This window comes from Leishmania infantum, chromosome 36 (genome assembly GCF_000002875.2).
Source record: "Leishmania infantum JPCM5 genome chromosome 36".
NCBI lineage: Eukaryota > Euglenozoa > Kinetoplastea > Trypanosomatida > Trypanosomatidae > Leishmania > Leishmania infantum.
In genome coordinates this window covers 2,136,551-2,153,382 of record NC_009420.2, presented here as the reverse complement: position 1 = coordinate 2,153,382, position 16,832 = coordinate 2,136,551, and the positions used below count along the sequence as shown (strand labels likewise).

At 58.6% G+C, this 16,832-nt stretch overlaps 5 protein-coding genes and 1 pseudogene across 6 annotated transcripts; all 6 read left to right on the top strand.

The window, feature by feature from the left end:
• Positions 1-224: 224 nt before the first annotated feature.
• LINJ_36_5840 lies at positions 225-2,512 on the top strand (annotated as a pseudogene). Its single transcript has one exon. A coding segment is annotated over exon 1 (2,288 nt).
• A 560-nt stretch (positions 2,513-3,072) lies between these two features.
• On the top strand, positions 3,073-3,888 carry LINJ_36_5830 (putative CAP/Srv2p; the record flags this gene model as incomplete). The annotated part of the gene is made up of 1 exon (XM_001469905.1): positions 3,073-3,888. The coding sequence occupies one exon, from the start codon at positions 3,073-3,075 to the stop codon at positions 3,886-3,888; it is 816 nt and encodes a 271-aa protein (XP_001469942.1).
• A 1,405-nt stretch (positions 3,889-5,293) lies between these two features.
• On the top strand, positions 5,294-6,412 carry LINJ_36_5820 (conserved hypothetical protein; the record flags this gene model as incomplete). The annotated part of the gene is made up of 1 exon (XM_001469904.1): positions 5,294-6,412. One exon carries the CDS (start codon positions 5,294-5,296, stop codon positions 6,410-6,412), a length of 1,119 nt encoding a protein of 372 aa, XP_001469941.1.
• A 1,243-nt stretch (positions 6,413-7,655) lies between these two features.
• On the top strand, positions 7,656-8,363 carry LINJ_36_5810 (conserved hypothetical protein; the record flags this gene model as incomplete). Its single annotated transcript, XM_001469903.1, has 1 exon — positions 7,656-8,363. One exon carries the CDS (start codon positions 7,656-7,658, stop codon positions 8,361-8,363), a length of 708 nt encoding a protein of 235 aa, XP_001469940.1.
• A 902-nt stretch (positions 8,364-9,265) lies between these two features.
• LINJ_36_5800 (metallo-peptidase, Clan MG, Family M24) lies at positions 9,266-11,788 on the top strand (the record flags this gene model as incomplete). The annotated part of the gene is made up of 1 exon (XM_001469902.1): positions 9,266-11,788. One exon carries the CDS (start codon positions 9,266-9,268, stop codon positions 11,786-11,788), a length of 2,523 nt encoding a protein of 840 aa, XP_001469939.1.
• An 849-nt stretch (positions 11,789-12,637) lies between these two features.
• Positions 12,638-16,543, top strand: LINJ_36_5790 (conserved hypothetical protein; the record flags this gene model as incomplete). Its single annotated transcript, XM_001469901.1, has 1 exon — positions 12,638-16,543. The coding sequence occupies one exon, from the start codon at positions 12,638-12,640 to the stop codon at positions 16,541-16,543; it is 3,906 nt and encodes a 1,301-aa protein (XP_001469938.1).
• Between the last annotated feature and the right edge of the window lie 289 nt (positions 16,544-16,832).

The window sequence follows — 16,832 nt, the reverse complement described above, 5'->3', positions numbered from 1 at the left end:
GCGGTGGCGGCTACGTCTTCTCGAGGACCTATCGCCTCCCCAGTGGTGACTCATTAAGCGACCTTCATCACCCACACGCAGACCTACACAAGCAGGAACTCCCCTTCTACTTTTCTCCTCCACGGAATTATTTGAGGGCCAACCCCCGCCGCGGCGCCGACATCATCACTGGAACTCGGACACGCGTTTGTATAGCTGCAACGACGCTCACCAGGCGCCTCTCCGTGAGACACGCCTACTTCTCCCCCCCCACTCCCAAGTAGGCAGGGGTGCACCATCACCGCAAGCTAAACACAAAAAGGTCCACGTGTCGTGATGAACGCCACAACCGTTAGTCCGTTCCACCCCACCGCACAGTGTAGATGAGGGGAAGGGGGCATATGGAGGAGATCAGAGCATGCTGGCGCGAGTCAATGCAGACCGGCGACAACAACTCAAAGCAGATGGCGCTGAGGAAGGTGACAGCACTCATGGCGGGCAGCATGGACACCGCCGTGCTGTTCGCGGAAGCAATCATCTCCTGCTGCAGAAATGATCTCGAGGACAAAACTATGGTTCACCTCTGCCTCACCACAACGTTGAAGCAAAAAGAGAGCCTGGCGGTGCTGGCCATCAACGTACTTGTGAAAGAGTGCAGTGGTCAGAGTCCGATGATGCGTGGGTCGGCGCCCCGCGCCTTGTGGGCGATGCGCGTGGGCAGCGTACTCGAGTAGCCTTTGCCGCTTCCCGAAAAGGCTAGGGCGGGCTACGCGGCCTGTGTGTGCGCAAGGCAGCCGTGCGCTGTCTCTTTCACAGATTCAATCGCTCCCCCCGTGACTCCTAGGAACACAAGTGCTTCGAGTACGCCCTGCGCTTTCCGTCCGACCCCGGCGTGCAAGTGAGCTGCAAGGCACTTGAGTTGCTGCTTGCGGTGCACCAGAGTGGGGCGACGCAGGAGCCTCGGTGCAAACCAGCATCTTCGATTCATGGTGAACAGCGCGCTGCCGTACCATTTGTTGGGCCGGCGGCGACTCACGAACGAGTGGGAGCAGATTCAGGTGCACCACCCGTGGATCGAGTACACCTCTTCTTCCCCCCCCCCACACACACACTAGCGAGAAGGGGATGTTTGAAATGATTAACCTGCTGGGTGAGCACCTCGAGCCCCACAAGGCCGGCGTCGTGATGCCCTGCAGTCACGCCTTTGCATCTTGATGCCACGCTCACGGTGCTCACGGACGCGCCACGGAAGCACTTGCATCTTGACGCTGGCCGCCCTCTGTTACTGACCATCGTCCAGTGCTACAAGGAGGCACCGCTCGCCGACGATAAAAGGCGGCCGGCGCTCCTCTGACTGTGGGACGACTTGCACCAGTACACTATAGGCGCCTCGTGCCCGTTGGAGCTGTTCCTCGACACACACTTCAAGGACTCTGCGGCGTTTCGGCTGCGGCTGCTGACCTCTGCCGCAAAACGCTTTTTCAAGTGCCCGGCAGAGATGCAGCGCTGCCTCGGGGTCACCCTCTCCGACCCTTCTGAATGACTTCACGAACGCAGACGTTCGCAGCAAGGCGCCATTGCGCTATCGGCTCCTCAGCACTGCTATGGCAGCGGCGGCGCGGGTACGTTTTGCGGCGAAGCAGTCGGTGCGCACCACCCCCGTCAAGGGCGCGGATACCGGTGTGATGGACCCGCTCACGGTAGAGTTGTACACCCTTTCCATCGTCAAGGACGCGCCGCGAGAGCTGTTTCTTGATGCAGAGAGGCGGCAGCGGCAGTATAGGACGTCGAGCGCTGAAGCAGCGAAAGAGGAAGACGAGGAGGAGGACAGCGTGCCCGCTGATGAGGCGGACATCATCAGCGAGGCTGCGGAGAGGCGCGTGGACGACGACAAGTCACACAGCCAGCTCTACACTGTAGAGCTTGAAGGCGCTGGCCTTGTGTCCGGCAGCACCGCCATAGAAGCGGCACTGAAGACGCGCAGTATCGTTCCTCTCGCATCGGGAATGTAGAACGGTACGCCGATGCGAGCACTTTACGCCGTGGTCATAGCGCCGGCTCAAGTGTGCTTCTTGATGAACCCCCTCGTGGCCCTCACAAGCGCGGTGTGGGTGACTGCGAAAAGTGTCATGTTCAACGATCTGCAGAGATTCTCGGGCGAAGTGTGTAGGGCGCCTCACGCAGTGCAGCAGCACCCCCATGCGCCCGCATAAGACTCTTCACACACAACAAAAAAACGCACCCCCGACACGCTGTCTCGATTCTTCTTACCAGTGGAGCAAGCAAACGCGAAGTAGAGCAAAGGTCTTTAGCAGCGGCGACGGAGCTGGTGAGCCGCCACGGTCAATGCCTGCACAGTCCACACATCCACTTTTTTCCCGCGAAGGCACTTGGTCACTCGTGACGCAACTGTTGACGTTTTGGGTTTTTTTTTCGCGTTGTGGCGCATACGTGTGCCGCCGCTTGTCGGCTGTGCGTTTTTGTTTCCTCCCCCTCCCCTTGTCCTCCTCCTGTCTTGGGTATGCGCGCGTGAGCGCCTGTACTCCGTTATGGGCAAAGGGGTCGTGTGCGTCCAGCACGACCAGCGATAGTTTGTCCGACCACGTCCGCAGGTAAGCGAAACAAAGCACAGCGCACACGCTCACAGCCTTGCGGTGCCGGTGTACGTCTGATGCGCCACCAGGGGAAGAGCTGGTGAGAACCCGAAAGGAGGGGCGAGGGCTCCGCAAACTCCATTGTTTTTTTTTTCAAGTGAAAAGCAGCGTGGGGCACACCTCTACGCCCACACGAGCCAGCAATGTGCCGGGGGCTTCCCCTACCCACCGCCATCAACCTTTGTGATCCCTCCCTCAACCTCCGTATCATCTCCTCTCCAATTCACGGCTACTCCCCGTACGCCAACACTCCTACCGAAGAAATCTTTTGTCGTGCTCATTCTCGCAGTGGCCTTGACGCCCCCTCCCCTCCCTCTCTCTGATTTCTTCCTCTTCTCAGTGTTGCGTAGTCTATGTGAAGTACTCATTATAGTATCTCCTATTTCCTTTTCAACTCGCACCGCTAACCTACACTCACCGGTGAAGGTGATCAACAGCAATGCCGGTCCCACCGCCACCGCCTCCACCGCCTCCGCCTCCACCGCCGCCGCCGCCGGCCAACGCCGGAGGGCCCAGCGCCAGCGTTGGCGGTGCTGCCGCCGCCGTCTTTGCAGAGATCTGCCAAGGCGGTGACAACATCACCGCGCGTCTGCGTCACGTGACGGATGACCAAAAGATGTACAAACAGAACGTTCGGCATGGTGAAGTCGACATGAGTGAGCTGGAGCACAAAAAAGCAGCCGCCGAGGAACGTCGTCGCGCACAGCAGCAAACCGAGCGCACCACCGGAGAGGAGGCGGCGCAGCCGCCGGTGCTGACGTTAGAGGGGGACAAGCGGTGGGTCGTCAAGTACCAAGCCGGCAGTCCAGCGGAGCAGCTGCAGTTGGAGCTCGACAAGGCAGAGATGCGCCACGCCGTTCGTATCGAGAATTGCCATCACGCCTACATCACGATCACCAACAAGGTTAATTCCGTGAGTATCGTCAACTGCACCAAGGTGCAGGTGGCTCTGCAGGTCATCGTGTCCTCGCTCGAGGTGCTCAGCTGCGCTGACGTCGACGTGCAAGTGGCGCAGGCGGCGCCAACCATCGACATTGAGCGCTCGACGAGTGTGAACGTATACTTGCTGGACAAAGATGAGGCGCGCAACACCGAGATCGTCACGGCGTGCAGCTCCACCGTCAACGTTCTCTTCCCCTCGGAGAAGGACGAGGACATTGTTGAGCGTGCCATTCCGGAGCAGTTCGTCACGCGCATCGTTCCGGACGGCAAGGGAGGCCACAAGCTCTGTACGAAGCCAAGTGAATCCTTCTAAGCAATCACCGCCACCGCCGCCTCCCCTTCTTGTGTGTACACTTTCGGTTATTTCCGATGCCTACTCCAGGCGCATTATGCGGGGTATGGTGGCTGCACGTGCTGTTGCTGTGTTTTTGCTCTCTTTGGTTTCTGTACCCATGCTCAGCGGTGTTACAGAAGCTACCATGCGCTTCCATCACTCCTTTTCCACTTCTCTCGTGTTCGTTACGTCAGCGTGCTGCACTACCACCCAGACGCCCCTCTCCGCCCCAGACTCACAAGGGTTGAAAGGGGACACTGAAAAAAAAAGAAACAGAAAACAAAAAGCAGACCACCGCATGAGCTGTCGTGTTTACTTTGTTTGCATGGTCCCGACACGTCTCCCTCCCGGCCGCTGCTTCTCCGCGTCACGGCGATGTGCGATTACCGCCCGAGGCCGCTAGTAAAAGCACGCACACGCGCAGACGCTCACGTCCGAACGGCGCCGCGTGTCATGCGCACATGCTCCTCCCTTATCCACCGCCTGTGTTGCTGGTATGGCCGTCCTTCTACCGCTTGCCATGCTCACGCATCTCGTCTTAATCCTCTTTCGGTGTTGGCGCTTTGGGGTTTTCGTGTTTGCGCTCTCCGTCCATCTGCCATCCTCGCGCCTCACGTTGCATGGCTGCCCAAGCGAGAAAAAAAAAGAGAAGCGGGAAGCGCGCCCCGAGCTGCTTCGTGGAAGCTGTTCCGCCCACGGACTGGCCCCCTTGTTTCTCTGAGTCTGGCTCCTCATCTTGGTCCACACACCCCTCTCCTTTCTCTTCTTCGCCCTTTACCTCTCACGCGCACGGACAGCTACACGTATCGCACGACGTTTAGCCGGGCTCCGTTTTACCGCTGCATTCTGACTGACGCTCTCCGTCGCTTCCCCACACAGGTACGCGTGACTCTGTGTTGTGTTGTAGTGCTATCGTCATTGGAGCGGTGGTGTGGTATATCATTTACCCCTTCTTGTTGTGGTTCCGTTTTCCTATAGAGACCCCGTTTTGCGTTGGTTGTTTGTTTCTCCTTCTTCCCCACCCCCCTTTCCGCTTGTTTGCTGTTCTTTTCAAGCCCCCTCACCTTTCTCCCTGCTCGCCTGCTCCTCATGGGATTGCAAGCACGCGCACGCACGCATCGATATCGTGAAGAAGCGCAAGAACAGAAACAGGTGTTTGCGTGGGAAAGTTGGTACGCGCACGTGTTGACGTCTCTGAGTCGACGGCAGCAACTATTTATCCGTCGCGGAAGTGACGCATCGCTGGCTGGTCTTTTTCCTTCATCCCGTCGCCATAACGTCTTCACCTTCTTGATTCGCTCACATAACACTCGAAGACGCGCTATACAGCTTATTTGGTTTCACTTAGCATTTCACCGGTGTTTGCCTCTGCGCACCTGCAGCCATGGCGACTATCAACACCGAACTCTCGCTAGTGCGACGCTTTCACGCGCTGCTGCAGAACTACGATTCGCGGCCCACCGTTGCGCGCCGTAACACGCTTCCGACTCTTTCCCGTTTCCTCCGTAGCAAAGACCGCCAGATCCGCAAGCTTTCTCTGGAGGCGGTCTACCTCCTGGCCGAGCACCACGAGAACCTCGAGCTGCTCGGTAACGACCACGACCTTGTTGACGGTGTAGTCGAGATCTACGATGGGGCCCGGTACGACGACCCGGAACTGTACGACCTGTCCAACAAAACACTCGATCTCCTGGCGCCGGCCTTCCGCTGCGGCGACCCGCGCGAGGCGGTGGCGCGCCGGGCGGAGCAGGATGCCGGGGTCGCGTCCGCTGGTGCGGTGCCGCTGTGCCCCACCCCGCTCCCGGACGCCGGTAGCTCCTCGGAGCTGCCAGACTTGTCAAACGCCGTCCGCGAATACGACACAATTATGGGCGATGGTCACGCCGAGGCGGTCGGCGACTTTGATCAGCTCTCCGTCATCTCTGGTGGCACTGGCTTTGAGATGGCCAGCTCTAGCTCTCACCTGACGCGGCGCATGACAGACCCCGCGCTTCGGCCGTCGGAGGTCATCCGCGGCGTCGGCAAAGACTGCCCTCTCTCGATTGTGCTGGAGATCCCGGCGCTGGATGCGATGACGGACACGTCGCACATCGAGGAGATCCTGCAGACAACTCGCGGAGTTGTGTCGTACACCATTACGGCGAGTGCCCACCAAATTCGCGTCTTCCTCTCCGCCTTCGCCCAGGCACCGCTGCAGAACATGCTGACGGAGGCCGGCTACGAGAACTTACTGACCAGCGCCGAGCGGATGCGCTACCAAGGTAGCGATGCCGGTAATCAGAGCCTTAACGGCAGTTTCTTCTACGATCAGCAAAGCAAGCGGCCGTCCTATGTGCAGAGCGCAAAGAACTTCGCCTCGAACCTGTTTAATTCCGTAATGGTGTACAGTGATCCGAGGAATAACTCCCTGGCGGCGCGCATCAGGCAGCAGCGGGCGGTGAAAGAAGAGGGTGGTAGCACCACTGCAGACCGGATTGCACAGGCTTTTTCGCGATGGTGGTAGCTTCCGGACTTGAGGCGGTAGAGAAGCGACCATCGGCTCGGGTGTGTTGTTGTTTGCGCACCCCCCGGAGAAGGGCTGTGCAGCTGCGGATGTCCTGTGGTGGGGCTGCGTGTCTTTTATGCGGCCACCCACCCCCTCCACCTTTTTTGTTGTTGTTGTTTTTTCTTGCTGCTTTTGTCTTTGCTGTGCCCGTTATCATCTGTTCACCTCTCTCTATAAATATATATATATATGTATACGTATACACGTACGCATACGCATACCCAACAGTGCCTTTGTTGATGCGCTGGGTTTGTTTGTTTTCTTGCTCTCCCTCTCTTCTTTTTGTGGAAGGAGGAGGAGATGGAGGAGGGGGCGTCTGGAGTGTGCATTGTGACAAGAGGATTCGCTCTGATTTCCGTCGTGCTCTTGCCCTTCTGTGTCGGCGTATTGCAAGTTGCCGCCGCCATTGCCGCTGACGTTGGCGTGATTGTTTGCACAGGTGCGAGGAGGAAGAGGGTGGAAGTGATCAGGCTGGGTTGCTTCTCGGATGATTCCGAAGACACACACACACACGCATACCCCAGCCAGCCACCCGCACACACACACACACACACACACATATGCGTACACAAAAACACAAGACCAAAGAGAAGTCTGCGTGTTGAGCGCACAAGCAAACCGCAGAGAATGTTGCATGATGCTCTCTCGGCCCGAGGATCGTGTTTTCGAAAAAGAGCATCGCCTGTTTCTCCGTTCACAACCCTCGGGTCCGCTGAATCCCTCCGTGGTGGATACGGCGGCTTGCCGCCCTCTCTTATTCTCTGTCCTCCTGTGCTTTCTTGTTCCACCTGGTCGCACTGTGCTTGGCAAGCGCTGCAGTGACTCCGCGCCGCAGCCATCTCCCGCTACCTATTCGAATCCACCATGTCTCTTTTGTATGCATACGTGCATATACACATGTATGTGTGCGCACCTTTTCTTGCTTTTTGCTGTTGCTCGTCAACTTACGCGCACACAAGCCGTCACCACCTTTCCCCATCACAGTTCGAAGATTCACTGCTCACGACGCCGTGCGCGCTGTCATCGCTCTTCATCGTTGAGGATATTTGACGGGAGGCAAAACGGCCCTGATACACGCTCCCTTTTCCGGCACACCGACGTCGACCAGCGGTTTTGCACTTAAGCATTTCGCAAAGGCGATAGGGTCTACCACGCGTTTTGCGCGGACGCTCCTAATCCGACACGCGCGCTCACGTCTGTAATGATGGCCGCATCGCGTGTCCTGGTGCTGGTGACTGTGTGCCTGCTCTGCGCGCTGTGCGCACGCGTCGTCGCGGCCACCTCCGTGCACGCTGGCGTGTACGCGAAGCTGCTGCCAGGAAAGGAGTTCTGCGCTGACTACCACGCCTACCGCGATCCGCAGAGTGACCCAGTGCCGGTGACATTTCATCACCGCTGCATCGATCCGCGCCTGGCTGGCATTACTACAAAGCTGTACGGCCCCAGTAGCGAGCCGCTCAAGCGCGGGCCGGAGATCCCTTTATCAGAAACCATCGACACCTTCGGCGACATCTCGCAGATACTCTTCTACGCCGAGAAGACCGGCATCTATAAGATGTGCTTTCTGCTTCCCCTCAAGAAGCCCGCCATGCGCTTCGAGATGTCCTTCAGCGCGGCCAACGACATCGTCGAGCCGCCCAAGGTAGAGGACGGGGCCTTCGTGGTGGACAAGCCGCCAGAGATGGCCGACTACGCCGACCGCCTGCGCATGTTGAACTTGTCCGTAGAGACAACCGTGGACGAGCTCCGCATGTACCAGACGCGGCGGTACTTCTTCGACAAGACGGTCAACTCCGCCTTTTGCGTTTGCGTCTTTAGTGTGCTGCTGAACATCGCCATCGCCGTGGGGCTCACCTTGTGGTCGGAGAAGTATCTGAAGCGGTACTTTGTAAAGCAGAAAATTGCATAAGTCCCCTTTTCCTCCCCCCCCCCATCCCTCACACACACACACACGCACACAAACGCAAAACAACAAGAGAAACCGATCACTACATAGGGCCCATGATTGCGGGGTCGAATCGGAGGAGGGGCAAAATCGGCGTGAATTCTAGTATGGCTGGGCGCGGCTAGCGTCCTTGATGTCGAGACACTTACCGTTGAGGCGCCTCCTGGCGCTCCACAAGAACGTCGCGGCAGCAGTTGAGCGCGTTACCGTGATTCGCTGTCTTCTTTCGTTTTCTCTCGGTCGCCTTGTCTCCGAGATTTCCCCCCCCCCCCGTCCTTTGTGCAGGTCGTTGTTTCGATATTTTTTTTTTGCTTTGTCGGGAGGGACGTCGCTGTGGAAAAGCAACTAGCGGTGTATGTGCGGTGCGTCTCCCGTCCTACCCGGCCCCCTCTCGCATGGAGGCATGTACAGGAAAAATTGGCGAAGCAGAAAAATGCTGCGCTAAAGCGTCGACGGACGACGCGAAAAACGCAACGACTGCCGTTCATCTTAGGCACCGCACAAGATGACGAAGTCGGAACGGCACCGTTCGGCTCTTTGGTGTATTTTTTTTGTTCGTTTGAGTCGCACTCGGCTTCTGCGCGCGTGGTGCAGTACAGACATCACATCAGACGCTTCTCGCCTCTCTCACATTTTCTCTGACCCGCGGCTCTCCTCTTGGTCCTTTTGTTGTGTCGTGGTTGGGGACGCGCTCTGCTTCGTCTGTCGCCCCGGCCGTACACCGCGTGGCCCTCCTTCTGTTGGCCGTGCGGCACGACAGTCGAAGGACGAGCCACGCTTCCCCTCCCACCCGCCCTCTCCCTCAGCAACGACGCGGACGCATCTGTCTGGAGGTGGAGTGTTTTCGAAAAACGATCGCAGCCCACATGCTTCGTCGACTTCGTCGAGCATGGCGTACCGCACCAGCGCAAAGGCATAGTGTGCCGCTCACGTTGGGCTCGACGCGCTGGGTCGGTGGCTCAGCCGCAGTAGCTGAAGAAGTGAGCGCGCAGGAGTACGCGGACCGGCGCAGGCGGTTCCTGGAGTGCCTCCCAGATAATTCGATTGTTCTTCTTCCCGCCGCCGATGAATCGCTATACAGCCACGATATCCTGTGGCCGCATCGTCAAGACTCCTTGTGGTACCACCTGTTTGGCATGCGCGTCCCGATGCGGCGTCAGCTCGCCCCGCCTTCGTCGGCGATCACCGAGGATGTACGGATCACCATCGCGGCCTTTGCCAAGGGCATGAAGGGCATCCCCACGCAAACCCTCCTCTGTGTGCCGCCCGTCACGACAGACACAGCGACGCTGGTGTGGGGATCTGAGGCGGTGCCGCTCAGTCAGTACAAACGTCTTCTCTGCGCGGATGCTGATGGTGGTATGCTATCGCCTTGCACGCACGAGAACGTGGTCACGACGAACGAAGTGGGCACCGTCTGCGCGGCGGTTCGCCGGCTTATCACAGACATGGCACAGCAGCAGGTAAAGGAATGGGCAGAGCACAGCGGCGTCGAGCTATCAACGTTGTCGGGAGGAGGAGGAGGAGGAGAAGGGGTGCAGGCAGGGAGGCTTCTTGCGCTGGGCGTCCTGCCGAGAGTGTTCGCGGCGTATCCGCAACAGCTACGCTGGGATGGAAGAGGCTACCGCCTTCGCCAGCCAGCGGCATCGATGCGGCTCGCAAAAGCGCGGGATGTAGCCGACAGCACCTCTGTCTTTCGCCATCCACTTGAGGCTTTCTTCTCCACGTTGAGCGCGATGCCCTTTGTGGTGCACCTGCCACGTCCACTCCCTCTTGCAACCGCAGCAGCACCAGGGCAGCAGCCGACCTGCAGCGTAGTCGCCTTCCGCTACTCGGCAGTTGCGGGTCACACCCCTGGTCTTGTGCCCAGCACCGCCAATGCGCTACCTAAGCGAGGCCGCGTGCCCTGCCCCCTACGAGGACGTGATTCTCCGGCTGCCGTCGCCACCGCATCCGCAAGCGCTGACAGCGAGCCGGATGCCACGATGCAGCTCTGCCTGCCCGTTCGTCGCAGTGATGCATACGCGTGGCTGTACCGGCAGTTCAAAGGCCCATCACAGCTACGGCAGCACCTTCGCAGTGCCCGCGCAACAGAGGATGCTTTTCTGCAGCTCATGTACCGCGCCCCCGCGACACTGTCGGAGCACGCGCTGCACTGTGCGTTTCAGCGTGCCGTGTGCGACATTAGCGCGCACGCCGGGCCAGCTGCCCAGGTACGATGCGCGTACATCCCCGTCGTGGCAAGCGGCGTGCGCGGCAGCGAAATCCACTTCACCGACAACGACGGTGTGGCCGCACCGGGTGACGTTGTGCGCGTGGACGCCGGTGTGGAGGTGGACGGCGTCCCCACGGACTGCGCGCGGACACTGCCGATAGGCAGTTCACGCTTTCCCTCCTCGTACGTGCCGCTGTACGAGGGATTGCTCCAGATTCAGCGCAAGCTGCTCCGGTGCATGAAGCCTGGGGCTTCGGTCCGTGACATGGCTCGGATGCACATCGACGAAACGCGGGCGTTGCTTTGCTTGCTTGGGGTCGATGTGCGTCGTGCAGCATCCTCGTCAGCCACGCCAAGCCCGTGCCCCCACGTGTCGGCTACTGCAACCTCGTCGCCGGAGCAGCAGGTACCGCTTGCCCTGGTGCGCTCCTGCTTCTGTGCTCACTTGTTCGGCCATTTCTTTGGCCTCGACATCCATGAGGAGCTAAGTAGCGTTTCGCGGCCACTCCCAACGGCAGCGGCAAAGGAAGAGGTCGCGCAGCGGCAGCGGCCGACTCCGCGCATCCTGCAAGGGGGCATGATGCACACTGTTGAGCCTGGCGTCTACGTGCCGAGCGCACAAAGAGCGGCCCTCTTCGGCCTCGAGAGGGCGCACTTACCGATCGCGTTTCACGGTGGCGTTGGCGTGCAAATCGAAGACGACGTTCTCGTCTTGCCTTCCCCCGATGGCGAGGACGTCGATGTATGCAAGGGTGGAGAGCCTCTGGTGCGCTGTCCGTGGAGCCGTGGGGACTACCTCCAGCACGCCCTCGCTGCCTTTCATCGCTACCACGGCAGCGGAGACGCAGGGTTGATGCCCTCCCTGCTAGTGTCTGTGTGCGGCGCGCATGTGCCCACAGTATGGGGGGGATGCATGACTGCCGCTACGCAAAATGTGTTGCGCTTCCTGTTTGCCCAGCGCGTGGCTATAGAAGGGTTACCAAAGGCGAAGGCTTCCGTGGAAACGGACGTGTGCGCCATACAGCAGCAGACATTTGTTCCGAATCCAGCGTACTCAAACGGGCCACCAGTGCCACACGCAGCAGTCTCGGACTGGTACCCGTACTCGAGCATCGTCTTGACAGCCACTATCCCGAAGGACATTGCGCTTATAGAAGCTGTCATGCGGCAGTGAAGGCGTGCCGCTTACATGGGCAGCACACATCACGTTAGCCCCTCACCATCAACACCATCACTACCACGACCTATCGCAAAAAAAAGACATTGATTGCGAGACACAGCAGGGCCCTTGGACGTACTTGGCCGTCAAGGGGCACCTCTGTGCCACGGCGGATAAGATGGAGCGAGTACGTGCTCTTGCGCGTGTGCTGCTCAGCCATCGGGAGCGCACCAACCGCAGTGCACTTGCTCTGTACCCCCCCCCTCCCCCACCCAACCCTGCCCGCTCTTCTGCTCTTACCACACGTCCAGCGGATGGAGGAAAGGTGCTCCATGGCCGCCCGCGTGCTAGGCTCCTCCTTTAATCATCCACTGCCTTCCCTTTTCTCTGCGTGTGTGTGTGTGTGTGTCTCTGTGTCTATATTGTCGGGCACAGTGCTACTCCCGTTGGTGCTTCGCTGCATCTCGCGTCGTCGGAAGCGGATTGAGAAGTGCGACGTGTGTCTACAACGCTTAGACCTTACTTCACCACCACGAGGTGAGCGCCGTTGCTCTTTTTTTTTGTTTTGTTTTTCTTCTTCCGGTAACGCTCTCTTTTCTCTTGCTGTGGCTCTTATGCGTTTTGTGGTCGCCTCCTCTGTCTTCGTTGCACAGGGAAGTCGTCATCACGCGCAATTGTGCGCGGCATCCGTATCGGCAGGCACGCCGTACACTAATGGGGTGTTAGGCGCCTTTCCCTTTTTTCTTCCCATATTCTGACCCTGGTTCGCGGAAAAGGGTGACGCTGTGCAGACGGCGGTCGTACTCGACGGTGGCTTTTGCCACCACGTGCGCTACCCCTCAGAGGAGGGGCAAAGAGAGCATCATGGTGCGCTATAATACGGCGGTAATGGCCCTCCTGAAGCGGATGGGCCCTCGCACAGATCGTGGCCTCGGCCAACTTCCCGATTCGCTTCTACGAGATCTGACCCGCACGACCCACAGCATGTTGGCACGGTTTTCTTTTTGCTGGGAAAGCGAAAAAACGCACAAAGCACGAGAAGCGCAGGCGGAAGAGATCGTGGCGAGCAACGATGTGACGCACCTGGACCGAATCCCTGAAGCGCATAGGGTATCTCTGGCGGCACAAATACCCTGCATACTTCTCTTCCTGCAGCTCGCGCCACCGAGAGTGCACACAGGCTGCGCCTCCATCCTGAGCCGGTTTGCGCTCTTTAGCATTCCAGTGCGCGGTCGCTCACCACAAGTAAATGCGCTCTTCACCGCCGTCATTTTGCACCTGCTTCCGCGCCCATACGCGACGGTGCCGACGATTAACCTGATTCTTTCGGTCATCACGGTTGGCGCCACTCGAATCGCTGACGAGGAGGCCGAAAAGTTGATGAGGCGAAAGTTAGCGAGTCGTATACCGAAGTGGGTTCTCGAACAAAACGCAGAGGTGGAGGCGTGCTTGGCAGGACTGCCGCGGTGGCTCCAGGCCCTTGTTCCCAAGGGCGCCACATTAGACTTCGCGGAGATCATCGATGAAATTGCTCGGCGACTTCCACCAGCGGACGAAGGGCTGCCCGGTGACTATGTTGACGTCCTTGCTGCCCGCACAGACAGAGAAGCTGCAAAGTATGAGTATGGCGTCGCGCTGAAAGTCATGTACAACGAGTCCACGGCAAATACGGTGACACCCGCGGAGTTATCGATGCTAGTTCCGAAGCTGCTTGATTTCTCGGTGAAATTCGACAGAATGCGAGTTGCTGCTCAAATGGCTCAGAATGTGCAGCTGCTCGACTTTTCGCCACCAGTGAACCGCGAAACAGTGTACTCCGCCTACGCCTGTACGGCGCTGCGCGGTGCTCTGTCAAACCTGAGCCTGCTACGTCACACAGAGAAGATCCTGGCTGTGCGAGAACTTTCCCCGTTCGAGTGGCTCTTCATCATCTCAATCGTGACAGGCCGGGAAAAGGCATGGGCGCCAACAGCTTACACGGCAATGCGCGCCGCGTTGCGCATTGCCGAGGAGCGACGCAGAGACGAAATTAAAAGAAGCGGCAAGGCTGAGCGAGATGTGTCACTGTTTGAATACATGGACACGAAAAGACGCCTCATGTTGCTCGCGCATTACTCCACCGGTTTGTGTGAGCTGCGCTTCAACCACGACCTCTTCAGCGCCGCGCTAGAGTGCACGGAGCCTCTAATGCGAGAGTACCTCAGAGCACTTGAGGCAGACACGACCCCTTCGCTGCGAACTCTCGATGCGAAGTATCGCATCCGACAAATGCTTTCCGTCGTGACTCGTGCCGATAACGTGAACGTAAGCCACGTCGGCGAGGAGTCGGAAGACGTAGCGGACGAAAACGACGTCACAGCCGAGTTGGCAGGGGCGGACGAGGCAAGGACCACCACAGGCAAGACCACGCATTCCCTTTTGCGAGCGCTGGAGAAGTTCTTTACGGAGCCATCGTCCGCCTGCTCCTCCGCAGCTGTCGCACCGGCCACGCCTGTCCCCGAGAAGCGCGGCAGCGGCTTCGCGAGGACAAATTTGCCAGACCAACAATGCGGTGCCGCAGTAGCGTTGGAGGGCCCTCAATTTGATGAGCTCATCCTGCGTATGCACGTTGTGGAGTGCGCGATCGTGTACTGCCTACAGCTGCACGAGCAAAGAGCGAGCTGCCACGGTGCATCAAGTGAGCTGGTGGAACTGTCGTTGCGCTCCGCACGTCGTATGCAGCGCATTGTCGGTGTGCAGCTGCGGAACGTTTCGTCCGTCATCCGAAGCTCCCAGTGGAAGTCGCAGGCAGCAGGCGTAGCTGGAGGACTGTCGTCTGACACAACAACTGAAACGGTGATCGTGGATGGTGCCATGGGGGAGTACAAGAGCCTTCAGCTGAGCTGGGTTACCATGAAGTTGCTATTGGCACTTACACAGCGAAAAGACATGAGCGCGGCGGCACGCGCTGATGTCGCCTGCATCGCTGCAGCTTTCATGTCAGACTTTGCCATTTTCATGGACTCAATAGGTGACCACCGTGTGCTGCCGACCACTGTGAACCGCAACATCGCCATGCTTCATCGCTGGTATGTAGGCCACAAAAACATGCTGAAATCGAGCGCGGTAGCAGAAGACGCGCCGCCGTTCCGTGACGCAGATGAGAGCGCGCGGAAGGTGGCTCTGTCCTGCTTGGGAGTTGCGCAGCGGATACTTCCACCTCGTCATCATCAGCGGCGGCTCGCGGGCGTCGAATCTGGACTCTCCTTCGGCTTTCACAGAAAGTTGGTCGTTGTGCGAGCCTTCGACTCCGCATTGTCGTTCGCGCTCACAGCCAACATGACGCTGGACGAATTGCCGAACATTTTTGACTTGATGGAGAAGACGGTCGATACGATTCGTGAAGCTTCGCTAATGGCGTTGCAGGAGTCGCCATCCGACACGGAGCGCTACAAAGCTGAGAAAAAACTGCGCAGCTCGTTGCTTCCGAAGCTGATGCACCTCCTGCACCACATTTGCATCCTATCCATCAACGACGAGTCGTGCCTTACTGTGGCGGCAGCCGCGCTGGATGCGTGCGCTAGAGAGGACCAGATCGCGTTCCTATCGTGGAAAAAGCGTGAGTCCATCTTGAGCACGACGTTGTACGTCTATCGTGCCCTCGCCGAGCGTTTTGCGCACTCACGCGCAAGCCGTGATGTGGCGCACCAGCTTTTGATCATGGTGAGCCGCTTGGCTTTGAGCCGTTTGGAGTACGAGGATTCCGAGTTCACAGCGCAGAAAGAGAAGAGGCGGTTGTCCGAGAGTGAACTAGAGCTGCGACACCTCGTGTGCGCGGTACTTATGTGGCAGATTTCGTGCGCCGTCGCCTCGACTTTTCTGCAGAGTGCGCCCCTCGACAAGTATCTGAGAGTCATGCATACGTATGTCAAGCGGCACTTTGTGATATCCATGAGCGCGCAAGCGATGGAAGAGTCGAGCATGGTTGGGACGGAGGCGGAGTTAGAGTACTGCGAGCAGGTGCTCGCGGAATCGGGGCCGTCTGCACGCTCGCCGACCTACTGGGGGCCGACAACGACAAAGGAGGAGATGATTCTGCGGTGCAACCTTGCCATAAGGGAAGTCTTCCTAGCGATGAAGTTCCTGGCAACCGTTCTCTACAAGGATTCGTCGGCTTCCGGTAGCCAAGCTTTCCGTATGCGATGGGTAAGTCAGATGGAGCTGGCGTGTGGGCTGCTGAAGCAGTATCAGCGGTGGATTGCGCCGTCCGTTTGGTACTCTATCTGGCGAGAGCTGGTTGCTATTTCCGTTGTGATGCGAATAGGCCATGTCAACTCGCTCCCGGTGCAAGAGACCACCGAGGTGACTGCGCAGCGTCTGCTAACCTTCTCCAAGATCCGAGACAACAAGGGAGTGTGGATCGATCTTCGAGGCCCACACGCCGCTGCCTCGCAGGGGGAGGGCGGCGCAGATGAGGGGACCTCTGCTGCGAATAGGCACGCGAGAGGAAAGTCCGAGTTGATTTCCTTTTCAGACGCTTCGCGAATCTTCCAGGTGCAAGATCGATTGACAGACGTGAATCTGCGTGTGTACCTTGCACAGTTGACAGATCGACTGAGTCGAGAGCAGGAGCAGCACGCGCTCAGCCAGGCAGACAGCGGCGCAAACCTCGAAGGAGAGCGGCGTATCAGACTTAACGGTCTTAGCGAAACAGAAGCAGAGATTCATGCGCGCCACCTGCGCGCCGCGCGCATCAGCATCCTCTTTACCTGCCGGCGCATGCGGTCGTAGCACGTCGTTACAGCGCCCGCGCAGCAGGCGTCGCTCAGCTCGAAAATAGAAAGGAGGCGTTTGTTGTGTCGGTGGAATATCTGCTTGCCATTCCGTGATGCGTGCGTGAGTGTGTTGCCAGATTCTTTGCTAGAAGCCCAAGGCGGCTGACGTACAAGTAAAAGAGCTTCGCATCCTTGGAGGTGTGTTTGATTCTACGCGGTCGGGTGTGGCTCTTGAGCGCGCCTCAATCGCCGTTCCGTGTGAACGCGGCATCGCCACACGACGCTGAGTGCTCCTCTGTCAGCTG